The 25,671-nt window shown below is 42.8% G+C and overlaps 1 protein-coding gene, 1 long non-coding RNA gene and 1 other non-coding gene across 3 annotated transcripts in view; 1 reads left to right on the plus strand and 2 right to left on the minus strand.

Moving 5' to 3' along the window:
* CFAP418 (cilia and flagella associated protein 418) overlaps positions 1-405 on the minus strand; it is a 28,972-nt gene extending 28,567 nt beyond the window's left edge. The window contains exon 1 of the mRNA XM_007532211.3: positions 165-405. Coding sequence (XP_007532273.1) covers positions 165-313 — 149 coding nt within the window. The 5' untranslated portion in view covers positions 314-405. The remainder of the gene's footprint in view (positions 1-164) is intronic.
* LOC132539870 (uncharacterized) lies at positions 221-21,863 on the plus strand. Its single transcript, XR_009551136.1, has 4 exons — positions 221-359; positions 14,232-14,339; positions 15,539-15,585; positions 21,452-21,863. It is a non-coding gene; the product is annotated as an uncharacterized LOC132539870 (long non-coding RNA).
* On the minus strand, positions 806-887 carry TRNAS-AGA (transfer RNA serine (anticodon AGA)). The gene has a single exon. It is a non-coding gene; the product is annotated as a tRNA-Ser (tRNA).
* Positions 21,864-25,671: the final 3,808 nt, after the last annotated feature.

Below are 25,671 nucleotides of genomic sequence, written 5' to 3' on the forward strand. Positions count from 1 at the left end.
GTCCCGCCCAGGGGCGGAGTCGGGTCTGGGCGGCCGGCGCGCGGCCCCGCGGGGGCCCTGGCGACGCAGAGGTCAGAGGTCAGGCACGGGGGGGTCCCGGGGGGCAGCGTGGACCACCTGGATTCCATTTTTCCCAGGTCGGCCCACCCTTCTCGCCTGTGCACCTGAGATTCTCCATCATCTCAGCTCGCTGCCGCTCGCGGCCGAGGAGGTCGCCGCCCCGGGACTGCTCGGCCTTGCCCAGCTTCAGCGGGTCGGGTCTGCAAAGCTTGGCCTCGATCTCATCCAAGAGCTCATCCAGGTCCTGCGCCATCTTGAAACCGTGGAGTCTTTCCCTGCCGCACTAGGAGGTTTCCATGGTAACGGCCTCTCGCGCAGGCGCCGGCGGGGGGGGGGGGCGTGCAAGGAGGCGTCCCGCGCATGCGCGCGTCTGTCCGTGGCCCCCGGGCTGGCCGAATCCTGGGACTAGGAGAGTTCACCAGACTCGGACCCTCGGCACTGCCGGCGGGAAGGAAGGGGATGATAAAGGCCCCCTGTGGCACGGTCCTTTCTTCGCGGTGTGGTGTCTTTGCGTTTCCGATAGGCTAGCGCGGTTCTCTCCATCTCCCCCTCCTGGGCCCAAGTTGTAAACACAGTCACACAGTATCCTTTTCTGGCCTCTTTGGGGTCGCCATGGTGCCCCCCGCCCCCCGTCATGCAAAACCCTCCCGACTTTCAAATGCTTAATAAAAATGCAGTAAACTGAATTGAACCCTGCAAAATTAGCGCAGGTCCCAAGGGATCAATGGCAAAAGGTTCGCCTTCCCGTAGTCGGCAGGATTCGAACCTGCGCGGGGAGACCCCAATGGATTTCTAGTCCATCGCCTTAACCACTCGGCCACGACTACTGTTGGTGCAAAGTTTGGCAAGGACGCTCATGTAGCCTGTGAACACGTGTCTGTGACACTGACAGGTGTGTCTGAGGGGAGGAAAACACAGCGAAGCTCTTCTTTCCTTAGCTGCTCATTTGAATGTTATGAAGCCAAATCATAGGAACTTCATTAAGGACTCAGCATATGCTTTTTGGTTTTTTAATCAGGGAAAGTGAAAAATTTGGGGGTGTATGTTGGGGGGAGGGTAATCTCTGAAGTTGGAAAGCAGGACTGAAGAGGAAAGTTTTGCAGACTTGTGCATCTGCTTGCCTGCAGCGCGTCGGCTCTCTGTGGGGGGAGGACTCCCAGCTCCACGCCTCCATCTCTCTTCTGTACAAAACATTCTCCCAGGACTCTTTGCTTGTTTACTTATTTATATTTCATTTTATTTACCCTCCGCCCCCAGGCTCTAAAATGTGTTTACCCATTGATTTGAACTCACGGAGCAAGACCAAAACCGTCGCACCCATTGTATGTAAAAGCATACACCTCCTTGGGAAAGTGTTATGTACAGATGGAAACTATTGTCTCTTAATGATATTCCCCCCCCCCCCCCCCATTCTGCAAGACTCTGCAAGGTGAAAGGTGAATTTAGAATATGTCCGAAGTGGGAGAAGCAAAGAAGTTGACATTTTAGGGAGCTCTGGAGATGAGCTGGATGGTTTCTCAGTTTCATTTATTCGGCTTGTTATTTGTTTGAAATGTCTTTAATGCTCCCTGAAGAGCAAAGTGTACTTGTGTGTTGTAATATATGGTCCCTGATCACCAGAACCCACTTATTTTTTACATTGAATTTCGGGAGCTAGTTGTTAAATGCAGTCGTTAAAAATTAAATTATATGATCTTAGAACTGAGTCGACTCTGTGAAAAAAATAAATGTGATACTCAAAATTTACTACAATCTAGTTATTTTACCATGCTGATGCTGTAGAGGTTATTTACGGGTAACACAGATGCCATACTGTGTAATGGGCGGCTATTTTGTAAGTATCTTAACTTTCCATTCAATGTTATTGCCTGGGTGGCTTGAAATCAGTCTTCCTGAGCGTATTTATGTACAGCAGGAATTTGCAAATGCTACAAAGCATGCCTTCTTCTCTTAACCACTGTCAAACGTTGAGTAGGTCACCTATAACGTTAATACCATCAGTTTATCAGTGAGTATTTCTAGTGTGGCAGCACTTTCGCTACTTCTAGGGCAGCTCAGGTTACCATCCCTGTTGCTTTGATTTAGCCATTAGGCTCCTGAAATATTGGATGAATCATCAGTCAAAACAGGCCCCCCCCCCCCCCGAAATTGCCTTGCTGGGTGGTTGTACCTGGAACTGACTTCCAGCAGTAAGACAACTTGATTTTGAAGTTGCTTTTGCAACATGCTTCAGGGGGCATCATTTATAGTTCTATTAGTAGTTTACTCATAGTTTGATAGGCTTAAATTAATGATTTGGTTTTTCTGTAGAAAAGAAAATCTGAAGTGGTATTTGTCAGTAATTGGATAATCTATTGGTGTGGAGATTTGCATAAAGACAGTGAAAAGATAGAGGAGGAAATGTTCCTAGTTGTGTGTTTCATTTGTACGAGTATTATAAAAAGCTGTAACTTTTCCCCGCTTCTTCCTCTACTTCCACTTCCAGACTTGGTATTCTGAGAATTTCATTTATAACTCCATTGAGTCCCTTGATTTTAGTCATTTGTCTTTCTAGTTTACCTTAAAGAGAAAATTCAAGTTTAGAGACTACAAAGAGAAATGTACACATGTCGCGTAAGTGTGACACAAGATTGTGTGGCTGTGTGATAAACTGTGAAATAATAGGGTACTGTTAAATATCTCCATGTGTCTGGAGCGATACCAGGGGGTGTTCCAGTGCATTCTAAATTGTGAAGGTGGATGTATGTGATTCCCCCCCCCCCAAGGTCTTGTATTCATGAACTGGTAAATAGCTCCCTTGGATAGCATACTATCCAAAGGAGCTATTTACCAGTTCATGATATCTGGTTCTTTCTCTCTCTCTCTCTCTCCTATTTTTTCATTAATAAATAAAGTTAAAAAATAAAAAGAAAGAAAACATTACTGGGACAAAGTGGTAACACCCTTGGTTGAGTGTATATTTTATAATGCTCAAGGACGAAGCATCAAGTCCTCAATCCATACCTATAGGGGGAACATTTTGCAAGTTGTGAAGCAGCACTGCAAGTCTCTCTCTCTCCCTCTTTATCTCCCCCTTCCCTCTTAATTTCTCTCTGTATCCAATAAAAAAAAATAAATTGGTTTAGAAAAATTACTAGCTTTGCAGAATGTCAAGTTCTTAGCTCCCCAAGGTCGTGATGTTAGTATAATCAATTGAGAAGAAAAGTAGTTCTGAGGTACAATAAACTTTATTAGACGACCATGTATATAAATATCAATCATCACATTCTTTTTTTATATTTATTTATTTTCCCTTTTGTTGCCCTTGTTGTTTTATTGTTGTAGTTATTATTATTGTTCTTGATGTCATTGTTGTTGGTTGGATAGGACAGAGAGAAATGGAGAGAGGAGGGGAAGACAGAGAGGGGGAGAGAAAGATAGACACCTGCAGACCTGCTTCACTGCCTGTGAAGTGACTCCCCTGCAGGTGGAGAGCCGGGGGCACGAACTGGATCCTTTCGCCTCTTCTTGTGCTTTGCGCCACATATGCTTAACCCACTGCGCTACCGCCCGACTCCCCAATCATCACATTCTTTAGGTTAATCCATATATATTTTTTTCAGCTATGTCAGTAATTTTTAGGCTTATTTTAATCATCTGTGGTGATTTATCCATTCAAACTTTAGAGAAGATTGAAAAGTTCCTAATACAAAGTTTAAGTTATCAATATATATATATTTTTGATGCTTTATTTTATTTTCCTTACATTTGCTAGAACAGAGAGAAATTGCGAGGGAAGCAGGAGATAGAAAGGGAGAGAAAAATAGTGATACTTACAGCACTGCTTCACTTCCCCCTGCAGCTGGAGACCTGGGGGCCTGAACCTGGGTCATTGTGTCTGCTTAATGTGTTATCACCACCCAGCCCCAGTAATCAAGTGTTTTAAATGATGCAGTGTTCTGGAGTCAAGAGTCTAAGTGTTTCAGTTATGTAAGATAGTGTTCTTAGGACCACGTAGTGGTGTGACCAACAGAGCTGACATGTTACCATGAGCTTAAGCTCCTGGCCCTCACTTGCAGGATGGATGTTCATAAGTAGTCTTAACAGAGCTGCAGGTGTCTCTCCTCTTTCACTTTTTCTCTCTCCGTCTGTCTCTCATCCTTTATCAAAATGAAAGAAAAAAAAAAAGGGAAGGCCATTGGGAACAGTGCAGTAGAGCCATTTGGGCACCAACCCCCAGCAATAATCCTGCTGACAAAAATAAGTAAATACTTAGATAAAAAGATAGCATTATTTAAAAAAATTCTTATTATTGATTTAATAATGATTAACAAGATTGTAAAATCCCGCCACCAGCATTCCGTGTCCCATCCCTTTCATTGGAAGGTTCCTTATTCTTTATCCCTTTGGGAGTATGGACCAAAATTCTTTTTTAAAAAATATTTTATTTATTTATTAATGAGAATGATAGGAGGAGAGAGAGAAAGAACCAGACATCACACCGGTACATGTGCTGCCGGGGGTTGAACTCATGCTTGAGAGTTCAGTGCTTTATACATTGTGCCATGGATCACTGGACCAAAATTCTTTAGGAGGTTCAGAAAGTGGGAGGTCTGGCTTCTTGAATTGCTTCTCCTCTGGACATGGACATTGGAAAGTTGATCCATATCCCCAGCCTGTTTTTATTTTTCCCTAGTGGGGCAGGGCTCTGAGGAGGTGAGGTTTTGGGACATATTAGTGAGGTCATCTGCCCAGGGAGGTCAGGATGGCATCATGGTAGCATCTGCAATTTGGTGGCTGAAAGGCAGTAAGATATACAGTAGGTCAAGTTTAATAAACATGAACCCACAGGTCAGAACAGAGCACATGAAACTAGGGGTCTTCCTATGGGAAGAAACTAGGAAGTCTATTTTAGGCATGTTCCATGTGACCTATAACTTTAGTAATTTTTGCCTTAGCCTGATAGCTAACATGCAGGTGGACTAAAAAAAAAAAAAAAAAAAAATAGGAACAGTGAAGTCATACAGACACTGAGCCCCAGCATTGACCCTGCCCCAGTATGTTTAAGAACTTTGAAATTCTTTGTTATTGTCACTCTGAGGGTTTTTTTTTTTTTTTTTTTAGATAGAAAGAGAGAGGTATAGAGAGGAGTGGGGGAGACACACAGCATTGACGATCCCCTCCGTGTCGTTGGGTCTGACTGGAACGTGGGCCTCACACATGGTAAACTAGGCCATAGACTCCAGGCGAGCTGCATGCCGGCCCTCAGTTGACAGTTCTTTTGTATATCCCCAAATTAAAAAAAAAAAAAAAAACTTGGCTTAGTTTATAAATATTTTATCAACTCAAAGTAAAACCCAGTGACACAGGGATTTAAATTTTCTATTTAAATTTATTATGAGAGAGAATGAAAGAGAAAACAAACAAACAAAAAAACCAGTGGAGTACTGCTTAGCTCGGGCAGGTGGTGGTGGTCGGGATTGAATCTGTGGTTCCTGAGTTTTCAGGTATGCAAGTTGTGTGTTGTAACAGGTTGAGCCTCCCCCCTTTCTTTTTGCCTCCAGGGTTATTGCTGGGACTTGGTACCTGCACTGCTAATCCAGGGCTTCTGGAGGCCATTTTTCCCATTTTTGTTGCCCTTGTTATTGTTATTGTTGCCTTTACTGTTGTTGTTGGATAGGACAGAAAGAAATGGAGAGAGGAGGGGAAGACAGAGAGGGGGAGAGAAAGACAGACACCTGCAGACCTGCTTCACCGCCTGTGAAGCGACTCCCCTGCAGGTAGGGAGCCGGGGGCTTGAACCGGGGTCCTTAGCCAGTCCTTGTGCTTTGCGCCATGTGCATCTAACCTGCTGTGCTACTGCCTGACCTCTAGGTTGAGCTCTCTCTGACCCCAGAATTAGAGAGGCAGACTGGGGGTATGGACCGACTAGTCAACGCCCATGTTCAGCGGGGAAGCAATTACAGAAGCCAGACCTTCTACCTTCTGCAACCCTCAACGACCCTGGGTCCATGCTCCCAGAGGGATAGAGAATGGGAAAGCTACCATGGGAGGGGGTGGGTTATGGGGATTGGGTGTTGGGAATTGTGTGGAGTTGTACCCCTCCTACCTTATGCTTTTGTTCACTAATCCTTTCTTAAATAAAAAATTAAAAAAAAAACCAAAAAACAAAACAAAACAGAGTTTGAGGTGGTAATACAGCCGGTGATGTTGTCCCAACTCCAGTCCAACCCTTTGAGTAACAAGGTGTTTTATAATTCTCCTGACTATTCACATAATGAATAGCAAGGTTTCTTTGAATTCCCAGGCTCATGGGTTTAATTTCCCAGCCCAGCTTTGCTCCCCATATATCTCAGAACTTCTAAATAAACACCTACCAGGGGGCAGTGACAGCCGTGTGAGGGGAAGCCGGCCTCCTAGGACAGTCACCAGCTGATGTTGTGGAAGATACCGAACAGCACTGACGCACCTCTGGTCCTTTAAAGTGGTCCCTGAGTTAGGCTTGGATGTCATGCAGGTAAATTGAGTCCAGAACACGCAGAATCTTTATTGGAATTTGTACACTCATCTCTCACAGCTGTGGAGCGTTTAGCCTAATCACAACTCTCCCTGGGATCCTATCATCTTTGTAATTGGAAAAAGGATCAGGAGCCTGAAGGCTTGGAACATCTTGAGAAAACTCTGGTGCTGAAATCCATCATCACACGTGGAGGACACCACTTGCAACATCAATGCTGAAAGCAAGCATGTCTCTGGTGCGGTTTCAAATGGCCCAAGACACCTGAGAACAGGTTTTCTTGGCTTTTTTTTTCTTTTCTTCTTTTTCTTCAACTGCAAAACAGATTCTTTCTTCCTCCATCAGCCTCTGTGCTGTCAATGTGTCTGATATTAGGTGCCAGAAATGAGGATAAAGTTTTTGATGATAACAGTGCCAAGGTTAACTCGGCCACTAGGGGCTCTTAAGAATCTGCTAGGGTGTATTTTGAGCCACAGATACATTCTGAAGGCGTGCACCTCTGCATTCTCTTTCATCTCAGAACATTTCTTTTCAGCAGCTTGGATAAAGCCTGTCACTTTTTGCCAGACCGTCTCATTCTCCGACCGCCTCTCCATGCTGTTTTTCATTGACCCCATGTGTCCATATGGTGGGGCTAGGCTCAGGGTTGGTATTTGGGAAGCAGCCTCCAACAGCAGCACAGAGGCCTAGTGAAAGCAGTCATTTGTTCAAAGTCATTTGTTCACAGATGTGCTGTAAGGGTGTCATACAATGTTTGACTCCACCCAAACGGATATTTTATCACCGTCTGCATAGCAACCTGCAAACAGATCCATCTGAGAAGGCAAGTGTTGATGTATGTGGTTCAAATCAGCTAACCCTCTGAGGACTCAGTAGTTGCTCCTCCTTTTGAGGCTTTACTATTAGGATGTTCTTTCAAGCTCTGCAGTTAATGCGAGTGTGTGTTACTTCATGGTCCTTTTTTTTTGTTTTTGTTCTTGCTTTATGATCTTCAAACTTCAGAAAGTTCAACCTGATTCAAGGAAAAGAAAAAGGTGGGAGGCAAGAGGTAGCACTAAAGATAGTAAAACAGGGGGTACCCTTGTTCAGTCCCTGGCACCACCATAAGGCAGAGCTGAGCAGTGCTCTGGTAAGAAAAGAAAATGGAAAGGAAAGAAGAGAAAAGAAAAGAAAGGAAAAGAAAAGAAGAGACAAGAGTAAGAAGGTCTGGTCTGTTGGAACTCTAGGAGAGGAGTACGGATCTCAGCTCTGCAGTTAGAAAACTAATGAGAAGGGGGTCGGGTGGTAGCACAGTGGGTTAAGCACACATGGTGCAAAGCGCAAGGACCAGCGCAACAAGGATCCCAGTTTGAGCCCGTGGCTCCCCACCTGCAAAGGAGGGGGGAGTCGCTTCACAGGCGGTGAAGCAGGTCTGCAGGTGTCTTATCTTTTTGTCCTCTCTCAGTCTTCCCTGTTGTTAAAATTCGGAGGCTCTAGCTGGCCGGGCTAGCTTCAGGGGCGGGTAACAGAGACGACCAGAGACATACAGCTGGGCAGGGAAGCTGTATTTCTTTATTTAGGATCAACGATTTATAAACTAAGACAAACTAATCACCAAACAGAACTCTCCTGCCTCCTTCCCCCGCAGCAGCGCCAAGCACTCTCTCTTACTCTCGAACTCTGGAACTCTTGGGTTCCTTGGGGCGGGGCCAAGCCCGCGAAACTAGCAGGAATGATCCAATTTTCTTGGCGGGGGAGATCTAGAACAACCCAATGTAAAGCATACAACACTTCCCCTCCTCTCTCAATTTGTCTCTGTCCTATCCAACAACAACAACAGCTATAACAACAATAACAACCACAACAAGGGCAACAACAAGGACAACAAAATGGGAAAATAGCCTCCAGGAGCAGAGGGTTCACAGTGCTGGCACTGAGCTCCAGTGATAACCCTGGAGGCAAAAACAAACAAACAAACAAAAACCACAAGTGAGAGTGTGGTCCGTTCGGGAGGTGGCATAGAGTGGATAAAGCATTGGACTCTTAGGCATGAGGTCCTGAGTTTGTTCCCTGGCAACACAGGTACCACCAGAGTGATGTCGGGTTCTTCCTCTCTTCTCTTCCTACCTTTCTCATGAATAAATAAATAAAATCTTAAAGAAAACAAAGTCAGAACCAAATTCATAGAGAAGTGAACATTAATATACAGAATCTGTATTTAGATGAGGTGGGGGTTTGAGGCTGGGGTTGGAAGATAGTTTATCTGTCTGGGCACATGCCTTGCAGTGCATATGGTCTGAGTGTAAACCCTGACACCACATGGGAGTGCCACAAACCTTTAGGTAGGAGGGGCTCCATTGCAGCTGTGTCTCTCCCATTCTTTGTCTCCCTCTGATTAATTCATTTACTGTATATTTGACAATGAAAAAAGTTGGCCTGGGCACACATATGAAGCCTTGGTGCCATCAATAAGTCAATAAACAAACAAGTAAATAGAGTGAGGGATGGTGGGGGCTTGAAAAAGTGCCCACACATGTGCGATCCAGTAAACTACCGATTCCAAATTGCATTGCCATCTCATGGGAATTAGCACTGCTTCCTCTTCTGTCAGAACCGAGGGGCTGGGTTCACAGAAGAGGCCTTTAGCCTTGGATTCAGGAGTAAACATAGTTGAGTGCATGCTTCACATTCCCTCTTTTCTGTTGTTTCTGAGTAAATCTACATTGTTACTGGGATAACTGATGGCTTTTGTTGAAAGTCCACAGAGGCAGGTGGAAATATCTTTCATCTCCTAGGACAAACCATATTGTTTCACAGACTTCTTCTAAAACCCAGTTTTAAGTAGACCCGCTTGCTCTATTTTTTTCTAGTCAAATTATCGTGTGTCAGCCAGTCCTTATGGCTTTAGAAAAGACATCTGTTGGTTTCTGGAAACCCCAAAGTTTTCCACCTACATGAAAAGTTCATGGATGGGCATCCCTAAGGATAAAGTCAACAGTGTCTTTCTCCCTTAAAATGAACCGTGCAAGCAATATTTGAGGTCTGGTGATTTGAGACTAGAGTGATTATATGTAAAGTAAAAAAAATCATAGATGAGGAAATAAGTCCAAAGCAATGAAACAATTTAGAAAGTTTGATTGTCAAGAGCTTTTCATTGCAAACATTCCTTACTTTGTTCTTTGTCATTGTCACACTGGATATTCTAGATAATTCTATTTTCATTGTTTAAAAATGTTTTATTTACTTTTTAATGAACGAGATACAGAGAAAAAGATACACACACACACACACACACACACACACACACACACACACACACAGAGGGAGAAAGAGCGAGAGTGAGAGAGAGACACAGAGAGACCCTGAGACCAAAGCACTGCTCAGCTCTGGTTTATGGTGGTGCTGGGGATCAAACCTGAGACCTCAGAGCCTCAGGTGTAAAAGTCTTTTGCAGAACTATTATGCTGTTTCCTTAGCCCCTAAATAATACATTTTCTAGTGACTGTAAGATTTATGATGTAAACTTTTTAAAAAAAAATATTCCCTTTTGCTGCCCTTGTTTTATTGTTGTAGTTATTGTTGATGTCGTTATTGTTGGATAGGACAGAGAGAAATGGAGAGAGGAGGGGAAGACAGAGAGAGGGAAAGACAGACACCTGCAGACCTGCTTCACCGCCTGTGAAAGTGACCCCTGCAGGTGGGGAGCTGGGGGCTCGAACCAGGATCCTTATGCTGGTCCTTAAGCTTTGCGCCACCTGCGCTTAATCCACTGCGCCACCGCCTGACTCCCTATGATGTAAAATTTATATCTGATTGCCACATGTTGGAATCCTTTCAGGCCTAGTTTGCAATATCATTAAAAGGCTATCTCGGGAGTTGGGTTAAGCGCAGGTGGCGCAAAACACAAGGACTGGCATAAAGATGCTGGTTCGAGTCCCCAGCTTCCCACTTGCAGGGGGTTCGCTTCACAGGTGGTGAAGCAGGTCTGCAGGTGTCTGTCTTTCTCTCCCCCTCTGTCTCTCCCTCCTTTCTCCATTTCTCTCTGTCTATGCAACAACAACGGCGTCAACCACAATTACAACAACAATAATAACTACAACCCTAAAAGAACAAGGGCAACAAAAGGGAATAAATAAATAAATATTTGTTTAAAGGCTATCTCACCTCAAATTCTCTATTTCTGATTGTACCCCTTTAACGTACCCGCTGTTTTTTTTTTTTTAAATGTAGTGTTTATGACTATGTCTACACCTTATATTACAAGTGAGGATGTAAGCTACTAAAGACAGAGACTATAACTAATTCATTTCAGTTTTCTTATAGGACCTAGAAAGGAGAGCACTGAGAATGAGTACTTTTTGATAACATCTAAGTTGAAATCCTATTCTTTTACTGCTTTTGGGGCCAGTATTTTATTTTAACAATGAGGCTGATGTTTGAACTGGAGAATTAGAAACTTGTAGAGATGGTGGATTCTTCCTTTGGAAAGAACTCTTTCTTTTCACAGGGTTATTGCCAGGACGTAGTGCTTGTATAACGTCACCACTCTTGGCAGCCATTTTTTTTCTTTTTAAAAACTTTTATTTAGTCTTATTTTTAATATCATTTATTATTTCAATAGAGACAGAGAGAAACTGAGAAGGGTGGGAGAGATAAAGAGGGAGGGAGGGAAGGAGAGAGGGAGATAGAGAGAGAGAGAGAGAGGGAGAGAGAGAGTCTGCAGCTCTGCTTCACCATTCATGAAGCTTTCCCCCTGCAGGTGGGGACCAGGGGCTTGAACTGGCCAGGCCCTTGCACACTGTAATGTGTATGCTTAGCCAGGTACACCACTGATTGGCTCCTTTTTTTTCTTTTTTCTTTCTTTTGGATAGAGAGTGAGAGAGGGAGACACAGAAAGAGATGGAGATACCTGCAATACTACTTCACTGCTAATGAATGAAGCTACCTCCCACCTCCTACAGGTCTGGGACTGGGGACTTGAACACACATTCTTGCACATGGCAGCTTGTGTGCTCTACTAGGTGAGCCACTATCTGACTTCAGAGCTCTACTTTTTTTTTTCCAAACAACGTAAGCACAGAGTGTTCTCAAGTTACAGAAGCTCTTGGATGAAGGGGTGAGTCTTCCTGAGTGCTGAGGAAGTCTCTGTTCTAGCAGAGTCATAACTACAGAGGAGAGTCAAGGATAGACCATGCGTTTGGGGAGGGCAAGAACTTGGACTCACATCTGTACCCCCACCGCTGGCATGTGGATGACTCTTCAGGAATGGACCAGATTGCTTCCACAGCAGGGACAGCATATTTTCTGGACCCCCATTTCCTCTTCCTCCTCTTCTTCTCCTTCTCCTGCAATATATATTTTTTATATTTATTTTCCCTTTTGTTGCCCTTGTTGGTTTTTATTGTTGTTGTAGTTATTGTTGTTATTGATTTCGTCGTTGTTAGATGGGACAGAGAGAAATGGAGAGAGGAGGGGGAGACAGAGAGGGGGAGAGAAAGACGGACACCTGCAGACCTGCTTCACCGCCTGTGAAGCGACTCCCCTGCAGGTGGGGAGCCGGGGGCTCAAACCGGGATCCTTGTGCCGGTCCTGGAGCTTTGTGCCACATGCGCTTAACCCACTGCGCTACTGCTCGACTCCCCTAAAAATATTTTTATTTGTTCAATTTGGATAGAGACAGAAGTTGAGTGGGAAAGAAGAGCTAGAGACAGAGAGAGAAAGAAAGACAGCAGGACCACTTCTTCATTGCTCATGAAACTTCCCCCTGCAGGAGGGGGCTTGAACCTGGATCCTTGTGCATGCTAATGGGTGAGCTCAACCAGGTCCACCACCATCTGGCCTTTATTTCTTCTTTTTCTAAAACTGACACCATCTCAGACTATATACATAGACTTGAATCAGCAAGATATTTATCATTTCTCAGCAGAACATAAATGAACTGCTGGTTCTTGTTTCCTTTGCTTAGATATATGTGCAGAAACATCCCATTTGATGACATACTTACCAAGCCCAGAGCCACCTAGCTGAGCTCTATGGTTAGGTGTGGAATTGCTCTATACTGCCCAAACATGATATCCAGTGGACCAAATCAACACCTGCTTCCTGCCCTTTACACTGAACTGAATCTCTTTACTTTGAATATTCTGTCTTTATATAGAATTCCATTTCCTAGATTGAAAATTTGTCCAAATCCCAACCTCCTGTCCGGGACTGTAGTAATTTTCTTTCTTTCTTTCTTTCTTTTTTTTTAACTTTTTAAAATTATATTTATTTATTTTCCTTTTTGTTGTCCTTGTTTTTTTTATTGTTGTCGTAGTTATTGATGTCGTTGTTGTTGGATAGGACACAGAGAAATAGAGAGAGGAGGGGAAGACAGAGAGGGGGAGAGAAAGATAGACACCTGCAGACCTGCTTCACCGCCTGTGAAGTGACTCCCCTGCAGGTGGGGAGCCGGGGGCTTGAAGTGGGATCCTTATGCCGGTCCTTGAGCTTTGCACCACCTGTGCTTAACCCACTGTGCTACCGCCCGAATTCCTGTAGTAATTTTTTAAGGTTTCCAATAACATATCACAAAACCTTGGCAACTTAAAACAATAGAAACCTATCTTCTCAGTTCTGGAGACTGGAAGTCTAACATCAAGATGTCTGCAGATTTCAAGGGACAATTTTTTCCTTGTCTTTTCCTGTGTGTGTGTGTGTGTGTGTGTGTGTGTGTGTGTGTGTGTGTGTGTGTGTGTGTCTTTAGCATTCCTTTGCTTGGACCCTCATCACTCCAATCTCTGCCTACATCTGTGTGTCTATTTTATAGGATACATGTCATTGCATTTAGGCCCTGTTTGGATTATCCAGGTTAAGTTTGGGATTTCAAAATCCCTGATTTAATCACATCTGCTAAGATCCCTTTTCCAAACAAATTCCAGGACTTAGATAGAAATGGATTTTGGGGGGATTATATTTAATTTTCAGACATTCTTTTAAAAGTTTCATTTAGGTAAAATTCATTATTGATTTATAATACTAAAGAATTTTGAGAGGGGGGCCCGGTGGTGGTGCACCTGGTTGAGTGCACATACCATACCATACGTAAACACCCAGGTTCGAGTCCCCAATCCTTCCCTGCAGGGGGGATGCTTCATGAGTGGCGAAGCAGGACTGCAGGTGTCTATCTTTATCTCTTCCTTTTTTATTCCCCCGTCCCCTCTCAATTTCTCTCTGTCTTGTCAAATAAAAGTAGAAGGAAAAAAAAAGGCCACCAGGAATGTTGTATTCTAGTCCATCGTCTTAACCACTCGGCCACGACTACATACCCTGGAACATTGTATTCATAGTGCAGGCACTGAACCCCAGTGATAACCCTGGTGGCAAAAACAAGAACCCCCCCAAAAAAAAAAACCCCAATAAAATAAAAGAATAATTTGGGAGTGCAACTTCACACCTCCCTGAACATAAACCTTTTTGCTGAGTTCTCCTCTTCAGAGCTCTAATGCTATCTTGGGGGGTCTACTCATTAGTTTACCCTGGGGCCATGACAAACTACTAGTGTGAGCTGGGCCCTTTTCCTTAGAGATGGACCCTTTGTGTAGAGGTCTTGGCTAGGGTAATGCCTCAGTATGAGTGAGTCTGCCTGAAATCAGATTCTGTCACCTACTTGACTATGAGTATCTCCATAGCTCACACATTCTTACTGCCTTTCCAGGTCTCCGTTTCTCGCCCCTTGTGTCAGACTGGATCAGATCCAAGCTTGCCTTTAAATACTGTGATTTCACCCAATGGACTCCTTTCTCAGAATTAAACCCATGGTGAGGTCAGTTGTTTAAACCCGAGCCATATAGGAATGGTTTTCATCTTCTTGTCAGCCTGGCATTGAGATCTCAGCTTTGCCTCTTGGCAATGAGTGTATGTGGTGTGGTATTCTCATGTCTACTACTGCATTACTTCTCTCTCTCTCTATATATATATCCTGAGCTCTGTGTGTAATTTATTTTATGTATTACAACTGGAAAACTAGGAACAGAGAAATAAAGTTACTTGTCCAAGGCCATACAACCTGGGTTTTGAAGCTGGGCCTAATTACAAAACTTGTGCATATTTTACCACTTTGTTAGTAAGGCACTGTGTTTTAGATCTTTTTTATTATTTGTCTCAACATTTTCATTTTGTCATTAAAAAAAAAAACTGAGGTGAAGGGAGGAATTTCCTTTCTAATTACTTATAGGACTTGGTAGAAAAATTTACTCAGGCACTTAGTTTTTTTAATTGTATTTACATTATCTTTTTAAGAATTGATTTAATAATGATTAATAAGACCATAGGTTAAGAGGGGTATAATTCCATACAACTCCCACCACCAGAGTTCCATATCCCACCCCCTCCATTGGAAGCTTTCCTGTTCTTTATTTCTCTGGGAGTATGGACCCAGCATCATTATGGGGTACAGAAGGTGGAAGGTCTGGCTTCTATAATTGCTTCTCTGCTGGACATGAGCGTTGTCAGGTCGATCCATACTCCCAGCCTATTTCTATCTTTCCCTGGCAGGGCAGGGCTCTGAAGAGGTGGGGTTCCAGGGCACATCTATCTAATCAAGTCAGGTTGGCGTCCTTTTTCTTTGATTTGGTCTATACAGAAATGCCATTGCCTGTTCTGTGTCCTCAAAAAAGATCAACCAAAGGCCCTTTCTTTCAGACTTACCCACATACTTCCTTCACTTTCAGGTTTAATTAGTTGTTAAAGACCTTTCTCTAATGGTCAGCAAGACAGTGTGTGTGTGTTTCTTGTTTTGTTTGTTTGCTTAGGTTTTGTTTGTTTATTTGTTTTTTAGTAAACAGCACTAACTCTCCTCTGCTTGGTTCAGTAGTCTGTTACAAAACAACCTGGTGGGGCCAGCTTCTGGCCCTCCCATGTTTCCTCTGACAATGAAAGTATTCCCCCCCGCCCCCCACATTCTAAGGGTTGGTCTTGTTGTATTTTGACAGTTTCTTTGAATTACTTATTTATTTTCCACAGATGAATGAAGCTTGATAGCAGTTTACCCTGAGATATATACCCAACAGGTATGAATAAATATAATTTACCAAAAGCCATATGCCATGTTTCTGGATGCAGGATTTATAACAACCCCAAATTGGAGGCTACCAAGATACTCATTAACAGTCGGACAGATCAATGAATTGCAATACACTACACAATAGAACTTATACTTCAGTGAAAGTGAATGAGCTGTATGAAAGAAGCCAGACTTAAAGACTGTATGATCCCTTTCATATGAAATTCAACCAACAGGCAAAACTAGAAAATAGGATAATAATTATCCCAGCTAGGGAGAATGACTGGAAAGCGATATGAAGTGGGGTTCTGAGGGGTGTTGCAAAGGTATTTTTTATTGTTGTTGTTGTTGTTGTGAATGGCATGTGGGCATGTTCAGTTTGTAAAAATTCACTAAACTCATTTATACTTGTATATATGAGTTGGGTACTTTTTAAAAAATTTCTTTCTGGGAGTTGGGTGGTAGCGCAGTGGGTTAAGCGCACATGGCGCAAAGCGCAAGGACTGGCTAAGGATCCTGGTTCGAGCCTCCGGCTCCCCACCTGCTGGGGAGTTGCTTCACAGGCTGTGAAGCAGGCCTGTAGGTGTCTATCTTTCTCTCCCCCTCTCTGTCTTCCCCTCCTCTCTCCATTTCTCTCTGTCCTATACAACAATGAGGACAACAATAATAATTACAACAATAAAACAACTAGGGCAACAAAAGGGAATAAATAAATAAATATTTTTAAAAGTTCTTTCTTCATTTTTTAATTAATTATTTATTTATTGGCTAGAGACCACCAGAAATCAAGAGGGATGGGGGTAATAGAGAGAGAGACAGAGAGATACTCATAGCACTGCTTCACCACTCACAAAGCTTTCCCCTTGCAGGTGGGGATCAGGGGCCTCAAACCTGGGTCCTTGCTCATTGTAACATGTGTGCTCAACCAGTTGTGCAACCACCTGGCCCTGAATAAAAAAAATATTGGTAATTATACCCCCCACCAAAGTTGTACATTCTGTTCCCTAGAAGGTAACCACCATAGTTCTCACTAAGTCTTAGGGACTGTTTGGATACTTATTCTGTGTTTTCTCTTTCTTTCTTTGCCACGTTCATGCATTTCATTTCTCTAAATTCTACATATGAGTGAAATCATCAACTAGTTACCTCAGAGACTGTGGTCATTGCGTCTCATAAGTTTCTTAAATGCTCCATTTATAAAACACTAAACAGATAATGATACTTCTCTTAGAGAGAGGAGAGAGGTTAGATGTCTTTGAAGACTGATAAGGTTTTAAAAATAGTGCCTTTTCAAGTCTCTCGAGAAGCAAACTTGGGACAGATTTTCATTATAATAGGAAAAAAAAATCATGTTGTAAAAATGTAAGGTCAATAGACATTTCTTACCCTGGAATAATTTTATTAAGGGATTTTTGTTTATGGCCTGACAAAGATAGTCCCTTCATGATGGTCTTTGCTATAGAACTGGCCCTGAGAAGGAATTGGTAATTTTGTCAAGAGGCCAGAATCCCCCAGAATAGGCATAAAGTCTTTGATGCTTCTCTCTTTTTAAAAAAATATTATTTATTTATTCCATTTTGTTGCCCTTGTTGTTTAATTGTCATTGTTGATATTGATGTTGTTATTGTTGGATAGGACAGAGAGAAATGGAGAAAGGAGGGGAGGACAGAGAAGGGGAAAGAAAGACATTTGCAGACCTGCTTCATCACCTATGAAGGGTCTCCCCTGCACGTGGGGACCCAGGGTCTCGAACTGGGATCGTTACACCGGTCAGTCCTTGTACTTTGCGCCACCTGCGCTTACCCCACTGCGCTACCGCCTGAGTCCCGATGCTTCACTTTTGAGGGTTGAAGTTCCTCGACACTGATACACAAAATCTTGTTTGCCAAGGAAGAACGACTACCAAGGACACACTAGGGTCATTTTTACCCAGGGTATAGCTTTCTGACCTGGATCCAGGGTATGGGTCAGGGTTTCATGTAACCCCTGGAAGTGGATCAGGATGTCAGGGAAGAGGGATCATTTCTTCGCTATGGATAGCCAAGGAAGGGCCCTTCTGTACTCAACTAGATGGGCATTATCTCATGCTTGGGAATGATGACAGAACAGATGCATTTGACATAAAATATGAGTGGAAGCTCTACCGTGACCAAGAAGAAGCAAGGACTTCTTCCATGGCAGGGGGCAGGGGCAATCAGTCATTAGACGGGTGGGGCCAGTGTTTGATGAGTCTCCAGTGTAGTAACCAGTGCCAAGGTAACTGATGAGCTAACACAAGTTTCTTTCACCTGGCATGAGGAGGTCCTTTAGAACTGAGGAAAATTGAACCATGTAAAATGGAAAAGTGAGGAGGCCTTGAGGATGGAATTCTTGGCTTCCTTCTGGAAGGTTTTGGGCCTCAACCAATTTGATAGGAAAATAAGTGAAATATTATTTGTATTCTAAGCTAGTGAAGCATGTATTCTGGCTAATAAGAATAGTTGTCATTTATTGGATCCTTACTGGTGTGACAATTGATCTTTGTCAGAAGCTAACCTCTTCTTCCTAGCAATATGCGTAGACTAGATTTCAAGCCAGCATCCTTTGGGTTATATGTGGTTCTCTGACTAAATTGAGAGCAGACATATTGTGTAGCAAGCTAGCCAGATAGCACTGTTGAGTATTATATAGTCCTTCTGGCCTTAGGCCTTAGGAGGCCTGACCTTTGAAGGGTTTCCTCCAGAACTTTTTTTGTACAATTTTTCATATTTATGATTTAATAATGATGGACAAGATTGTGGTATAAGAGGGGTATAAGTCTATACAATTCCCACCACCAGAGTGCCATATTCCCTTCCCTCCATTGGAAGCTTCCCTATTCTTTATCCCTCTAGGAGTATGGACCAAAGATCTTTATGGGGTGCAGAAAGTGGAAGGTCTGGTTTCTGTAATTGCTTCTTTGCTGGACATGGGCATAGGCAGGTGGATCCATATTCCCAGCCTGTTTCTGTCTTTCCCTGTGGAGGTGGGGTTCCAGGACACATTGGTGAGATCGTCTGCCCAGGGAAGTCGGGTTGGCATCATGGTAGCATCTGCAATTTGGTGGCTGAAAAGCATTAAGATACAAAGAAGAAGAAAATGTTTAATAATCAGGAACCTAAAGGTAAAAGTAGAGCAGATGAAAAGTGGAGTCTTCATCTTGGAAGAAGCTAGGAAGTCTATTTTAAGCGTATTCCAAGGGGCCCATGACTTTACTAATTTTGACTGAGCCCAACAGCTAACATACAGGTGGGCTAGGAGTATTGTCTGGGAAGATGGTGTCAGAGTTGAGGCTAGGACTAGAATCCTCCAGAGCTCTTAAACTGCACTGGGTGGGCTCTTTAATAATCTAACTTTGATCTGGCAGCTGTTAACCCTGACCTAGGGGATGACAGAGTCACACGAAGGAAGGTATCTGGATCTCCACTGACTGTGTGAAATAGGATTTTTAGCTTTTCTGAACTGTTTGCCCTGAAATTGTAGGAGAGGGAAAGGTTTTTTTTCATTCTCTGAGATGGTACGCTTGAAGTTTTAATAGAAAAAAGAATCATCCGGAATCTTCCAGACACCTGTCATGGTGAGATAAGGTGGTGTACCTATGTATTAGCAATTGTACTTTAAACCATTAAACTCCTCAATAAAAGAAAAAAAGTAAAAAAAAAGTGTCATTCTACTATTGAGAATAAAAGAATGACAAATCTTGGCTCTTTCGGTCTTGCGTGGCAAGTCATGAGATCCTGTTTTTCTAAACCCCTAAGCGCCCAAGTGGTGTTGGTCCAGCATGTCCCTCAGGAATTCAGACTTAAGTATTTGATGTGGAATTCAGAGACAGGAGCCCCGCAAACCTCCCCAGATAACTCCAGTTAACAGGTGGATTTGAGAATCGATAGAAGGGAGGAACATTTTTGAGAACGCAGAGACCGAGTTCACTTCCTTCTAGCTCCATTCCCTCTAGCTCTTCTAAATGGCCTTGCTATCCTCTCTTCTTATTAATTAACTGCTTAGAGAACATGCTTCTAGTTGGTCTGCAGCTGCTGTGGATACTTGTCTTCCAAAATTGTGTTTCATCCAGACACTTTTTTTTTTTTTTACATCTTGTTTTGGATGCTTCGTTTTGCCTTTGAGCAAAATAATTCAAGATGGTGATGTCTAGAGAAGATGATTGCTGCCTTTCCCCAAAAATTGTCTTTAGGGATTACATAGAGAGTATTTATTAATCTCAAACACAGCAGCAGCAGACTAGCTTGGTGTTTTCAGCCCTAAGACAGACAGACGTTCTCTATTACAGAGATGGATGATGTAATAATTAAACTACTATTTTGTGCAATCAGTTTCACCTGAAGGTTCTAAAGCCTTAAAAACATCTGGTGGCAATTTGTAGTTAACACAACATTAGTTTGCATTTATTAAGTGTTGATAATGCACTAGGTGTTGTACAGAATACAGTCTCTGTTCAGAGGTTAAGAGGGAGGGCAAATCTATTCCCATGAAAGAAGGCGAGGCTTATCATCAGAAAAACTTTTTTCTAAAAAGCTAGCAGGTTTGTCCAAACTATATAATTCTGGAAAAAGCTGTCACTTGTATGTTTCTACAGTTTATAAAATATTTTTCTTTTTTTTTCTTTATAAAATATTTCTCATAGGTGATCTAATTGGATCTTGACTTTAGCCTTGCTGCAGTGTGGTTTAGTCCCCAGCAAGCAATTGAAAAATCTGACTCAGTCTGCATCACACAATAAGGAAAGTTCTAACTGTATTTACTCTAATTCCAGACATGGAGTGAGTGGTCTCTTCAGTTGTTATTCCAGCAGATTGTCAAGGACTCAGGTCTTTCTATTCCATCCTCCGGGGCATCAACTCCATTCAAACTTGCTTTCCCTCATGGTAGCAAGAACTCTGATAGTAGCAACTGGGACAACCCATCTCACCACTCAGGTTGAAAACAAATCTGTCAGTCAGCCGGCTGAATGACTACCCAAGATCTCACAGTTAGGTGGGGGTTTACTCTACCATACTCAGGAACTCTGATTAGAGCCCCAAGTACCATATGGGAGCCATGCACAGCATCAAGGGAAGCTCCAGGAATGGTAGCATAGTGCTTTGGTGTCTCTCCTTCCCCTCCACTCTCTATCTCTGTCTCTCTGAAATTCAAAGGAAAATAAAGTCTGCAGGGAGTGGTGAAATCACACAGGTGACGTCCATGTGGGTAAAAACAGACAAAATATCCTTAATTTCATCCTACCCTTCTACTTGAGGAAGACTGGCCTTGAAATGAGTGCAGTCTAGAATGTTCCTAGCTGTGATCATGGAATGAGAGCTCAGACTAATAGGGACTTGGAGATTCCATAGGCTCCTGTGCTAAATAAATATATTTTAAATTTCTTTATTGGGGAATTAATGTTTTACATCCGACAGTAAATACAATAGTTTGTACATACATAACATTTCCCACTTTTCCTTATAACAATATAACCCCCGCTAGGTCCTCTGTACTAAATATGAGTAGTTATGGGCCCTGGGTCATATTAGTAAACAGCTAATTGTATTTATGTATTTTCTTCACTTTTGTGAGCTACTCTGCCCTAATTCAGCTTTCTAATCCTGTTCTCAGCACTGACACCATCTTCCCAGACAATATTTTTAGGTCACCTGCATGTTAGCTAAAATTACTAAAGCAAAAATTACTAAAGTCATGGACCCCTAGGGACCTAGCTAAAATACACTTCCTAGCTTCTGTCCACCTTAAGGCCTTAAGGCCTATTTCCATCTACTCTATTCCTACTTTATGGTTTATTAATTCCTACTTTATGTTTATTAATTACTTTGTGCTGCTTTATTTATCTTACCGCCTTTCAGCCACCAAGTTGCCGATGCCGCTTTGGTTTTATACTGAACTCGCTGGGCAGACGACTTCACCAACGTGCCCCAGAAGATCACCTTTCTAGAGCCCTACCCCACTAGGGAAAGATAGAAACAGGCTGCGGGTATGGACAGACAATGTTCGTGTCCAGTGGAGAAGCAATTACAGAAGCCAGACCTTCTACCTTCTGCACTCCAGAAAGAACTTTGGCCCATACTCCTGGAGGGGGAGAAATGTTAGGGGAAGATGATCAGAGGGCTCTGAACTCCCAACTCCATCAGAACCTGGAGAGAGAAGAGGGAAGAAAGAAGGAAGGATATTTGGAAGTAGTAGTAAGTATAGGTGTGACTTAGAAAGGAAGAGAAGGCAGCATCATAGAAAAAAATGGGCACACATATACAAATATAGATAGTTACAGAAAAAAATAATCATCGTATCTGTGACCTTGAGAAAACTACTGCAGTTTCCAGTGGAGGGAACGGGGACACAGAACTCTGGTGGTGGGAATGGTGTGGAATTGTACTCCCGTTATCTCATAATTTTGTGAAGCACTATTTTTTTTTTTTGTGAAGGACTATTATTAAATCACTAATAAAAATTCTAAGAATGAGAGAAAAAAGTAAAATCTAGTACTTTAAAAGCTCAAAAAACATCCTTTATTGTTCTTTTGATTTTTACAACTCTTTCCTCCATCTGCCAGTATTTTTTCTCTTGGAGCCCTTCTCTGTCTATCTATGTATTAGTGGATTCAGACTTATGTGGTGCCTAGCAAGATGTTTATTTTGTAGAAAGACCCAATTGAGGAGTCAAGCGGTACCGCAGTGGATTAAGTGCATGTGGCGCAAAGCACAAGGACTGGCATAAGGATCCTGGTGGAGCCCTCGGCTCCCCACCTGCAGGGGTGTCGCTTCACAAGTGGTAAAGCAGGTCTGCAGGTGTCTATCTTTCTCTCCCCCTCTCTGTCTTCCCCTCCTCTCTCCATTTCTCTCTGTCCTATCCAACAATGACAATGTCAATTACAACAACAATAATTACAACAACAATAAAAAACAAGGGCAACAAAAGGGAAAATAAATAAATATTTAAAAAAATTTAAAAAAGAAAGACCCAATTCATATGCATGTGTGCATATACACTCCCAAAGTACAAGTTTTACTGAATAGTATTTATCCTTAGCACAGAACGTTATGCACTCTATAATTTACTGTAGTCTGTTTAATATCTTACCCCATTCTCAATCTTTCCTTTTCTACCTTATTTTATTTTTTTAAAAAAGAGAGAAAAGTGGAGTAGATTGATTTCACGGCCCTCTGTGAATCTCAAACCTTAGTAAAACATTAAGGATCAACCTTCAACTTGACTACACCATAGACTTTGCAAGCCTGCCTTCTCCTAGACTCTCTTCTCTGCTACTTGACACCCTGTAAAATGTCCCCATTTTACTTTTTTTCATTTCATTGTGATCCTGCCTCCTGCCTCCTGGTCCCTGTGAGAGTGTGTCAAGTTAAACACACCAACACTTAGTTTATCAGCATGTTTATTCTGCCCATCCCTCTCTGGTGTCAGCTTTTATGAAACCCACGTGTTCTGGTCTTCATAGGGCTTTAGTCACTGTTGGGCCTCATTTGAGTTGTCGTAGCCATCGTTCATAAATGGAGCCAAGAGGTCCTTCTTTTCTAGGGCAGGTAAAAGACTAGATGGTATGTTATGGAAAGCAAGCCTCCTCTTTCCATATTTTCTTCTAGTCAACCAGATTCTTCTCTTTTCTCTTTTTAATTTTTTTTTTTTAACTAAAGATTCAATAATGATTCACAAAGTTGTAAGATAACAAGGGTATAATTCCCTACAGCTCTCACCACCAAAGTTCCATGTTCCATCCTCTCCATTATTTTCTTTCTTCCTGTCCCCTTTGCCTCTCTTCCTTTCTTCCTCTCTCTGCTTCCCCTGCTCCTCTTCTCCAAGTGAGGTGCTCTACCCTTACATTTAGGAATCATTTGTCCTACTTTAAATTCTGAAAACTCACAACTGTGAATGTGACTAAATTGAGGGCAAGTATGTTGTATCACAAGCTAGCCCATCTGCCTAGACCAGTGCTCCACTCTGCCTGTGCAGTGCAGCTAGCTCTGCCCAGGCCTGTCACAGAAACACTAGATTCATACAGGTTCACCAGCAACCTCCTTGCCTCTTCCCCCCTTCTTCACTGCTCCCCTTGCCCCCCAAATCTAGTCCAGTCTGGCTAGTCATAAGTACATAAATCATGTTAGGGAAGGTGAAAGTTCACCTGGCCCAATATTTCTCCTCTGTTTTGGTTTATCTTAATCCCACTTTGCGATTTTTCACCACACCCTCAATCTTCTGTCTCTAAGAGCAGCGTAACTGCCCCTCCTCAGCTTTCCAAAACTGCTAGAGCCACTTTCTTCAATAACTTCTTCCATATGTTGCCTCCAAGAGCTCCATCAGGATCTCCTCCCCCCCCATTTCTCATTTTTGTCCAGCAGTCCCTGCCCCTCCTCCCATATTTGAATTGTTTCAAGTAAAAGGAGAAAATAGTCTCCAAATCTACACCTATGGGTTTTTTCTCTCTGGTGTGGTCAGTGTGTTTGCCTCATTTAGAAGGTTTTGTGGAAGTTTTTCCAGCCCGCTGAGAGAAAACTGTTTCTGCTCTTAGGGTCCGTCTTCTCTTCACAATTTTTTTTGGATATTATCTTTACCTATTTATTGGATAGAAACAGCCAGAAATTGAGAGGGAAGGGGGTGATAGGGAGAGAGAAAGAGAGGTACCTGCAACACTGCTTCACCACTCTAGTTTTCCTCCTGCAGGTGGGGACTGGGGGCTTGAACCGGGGTCCTTGCACATTGTAACATGTACACTTAACCAGGTGTGCCACCACTGACCCAAGACCATCATCTCTTGAAAACTACCTGGTTAAGTGTACAAGGACTGGAGGAGCAAGGTTCTTGGTTTGAGCCCCTGGCTCCCCATCTGTGGGGGAAGGGGGCCTGCTTCACAAGTGGTGAAGCATGTCTGCAGGTTTCTTTCTTTCTCTCCCCCTCTGTTTCCCCCTCCTCTCTCCTATTCAACAGCAGCAGCAGCAACAAAAAGATGGAAAAAATGGCCACCCAGGAGCAGTGGACTTTTTACAGTGCCTGTAGTGCAGACACTGAGCCCCAGTAATAACCCTGAAGGCAAAACAAAACAAAACAAAACAAAACCAAAAATTCTATGTGGCTTAGGTGGTATGGTCTGCTCAAGACGTGCTGTTTCTTGATATAGGAAATCTTTGGCCAGGCCCAATAAGAACTCTGGGCAGACAGAATAGAACACACCTCTCTGTTTTATCACCATCATCATCTTTTTGCTAAGCCCACGGTTTCACCAGCACATGATTTCACCATTCCCAGCCGCCCTTTTCATTCAGATAAAGAGGAAAGAGAGACAGAAACCAGAGAGAGAGAGAGAGAGAGAGACGCAGAGACAGAGATATAATAGTTTCCCCAGTGCCATGGTACTGTCCTGTGGTATCAGAGCATGAACCTGGGAAGTGGGTGTGGCGAGGCTTGTACCTTACCCTTTCAGCTATCTCTCTGTCCTGTCTCTCTGGTTTCTCAACTTTCTCCACTAACATACCCTCAGAGTTCAACTGCCCCTGGCCATAGATAGCTCTGACAATTGAATTCTCTCTCTCTCTTTTTTAAAATTTTTTTATATTTATTTATTTTCCCTTTTGTTGCCCTTGTTTTTTAATTGTTGTTGTAGTTATTGTTGTTGTTGTTATTGATGTCATCGTTGTTAGACAGGAGAGAAATGGAGAGAGGAGGGGAAGACAGAGGGGGAGAGTAACTAAATTCTGATGCTGTATCTCAACTCTGTTACTTATTTACTGTGGTTTAAAAGAAACACCTTATTGATTTACCACTGATTTGCGGTACTATAAACTTTTGGAAGCACAGCTTTAGACTGCTCTGTGTGTATACACTGCCCCCCCCACATCACTGGAGTTCCATTGTCATCACTTTATCAAAAACCCCTCTACCCATCCTTCCCACTCTTAGTCCCCTCCCTCTCTGGTAGCAACCAAATTCAAGAGTTGGGTTTTTTTTTTTTTTTTTTTTGCCGCTTCATGGACTTATTTCTATTCCATATATGAGTGAAATCAGCTGTAAATGATCTTTCTCTTCTTATTCATTTTCACTTCGCTTAATCTACAGTCGGTCT

Source organism: Erinaceus europaeus, chromosome 8 (assembly GCF_950295315.1).
Source record: "Erinaceus europaeus chromosome 8, mEriEur2.1, whole genome shotgun sequence".
NCBI lineage: Eukaryota > Metazoa > Chordata > Mammalia > Eulipotyphla > Erinaceidae > Erinaceus > Erinaceus europaeus.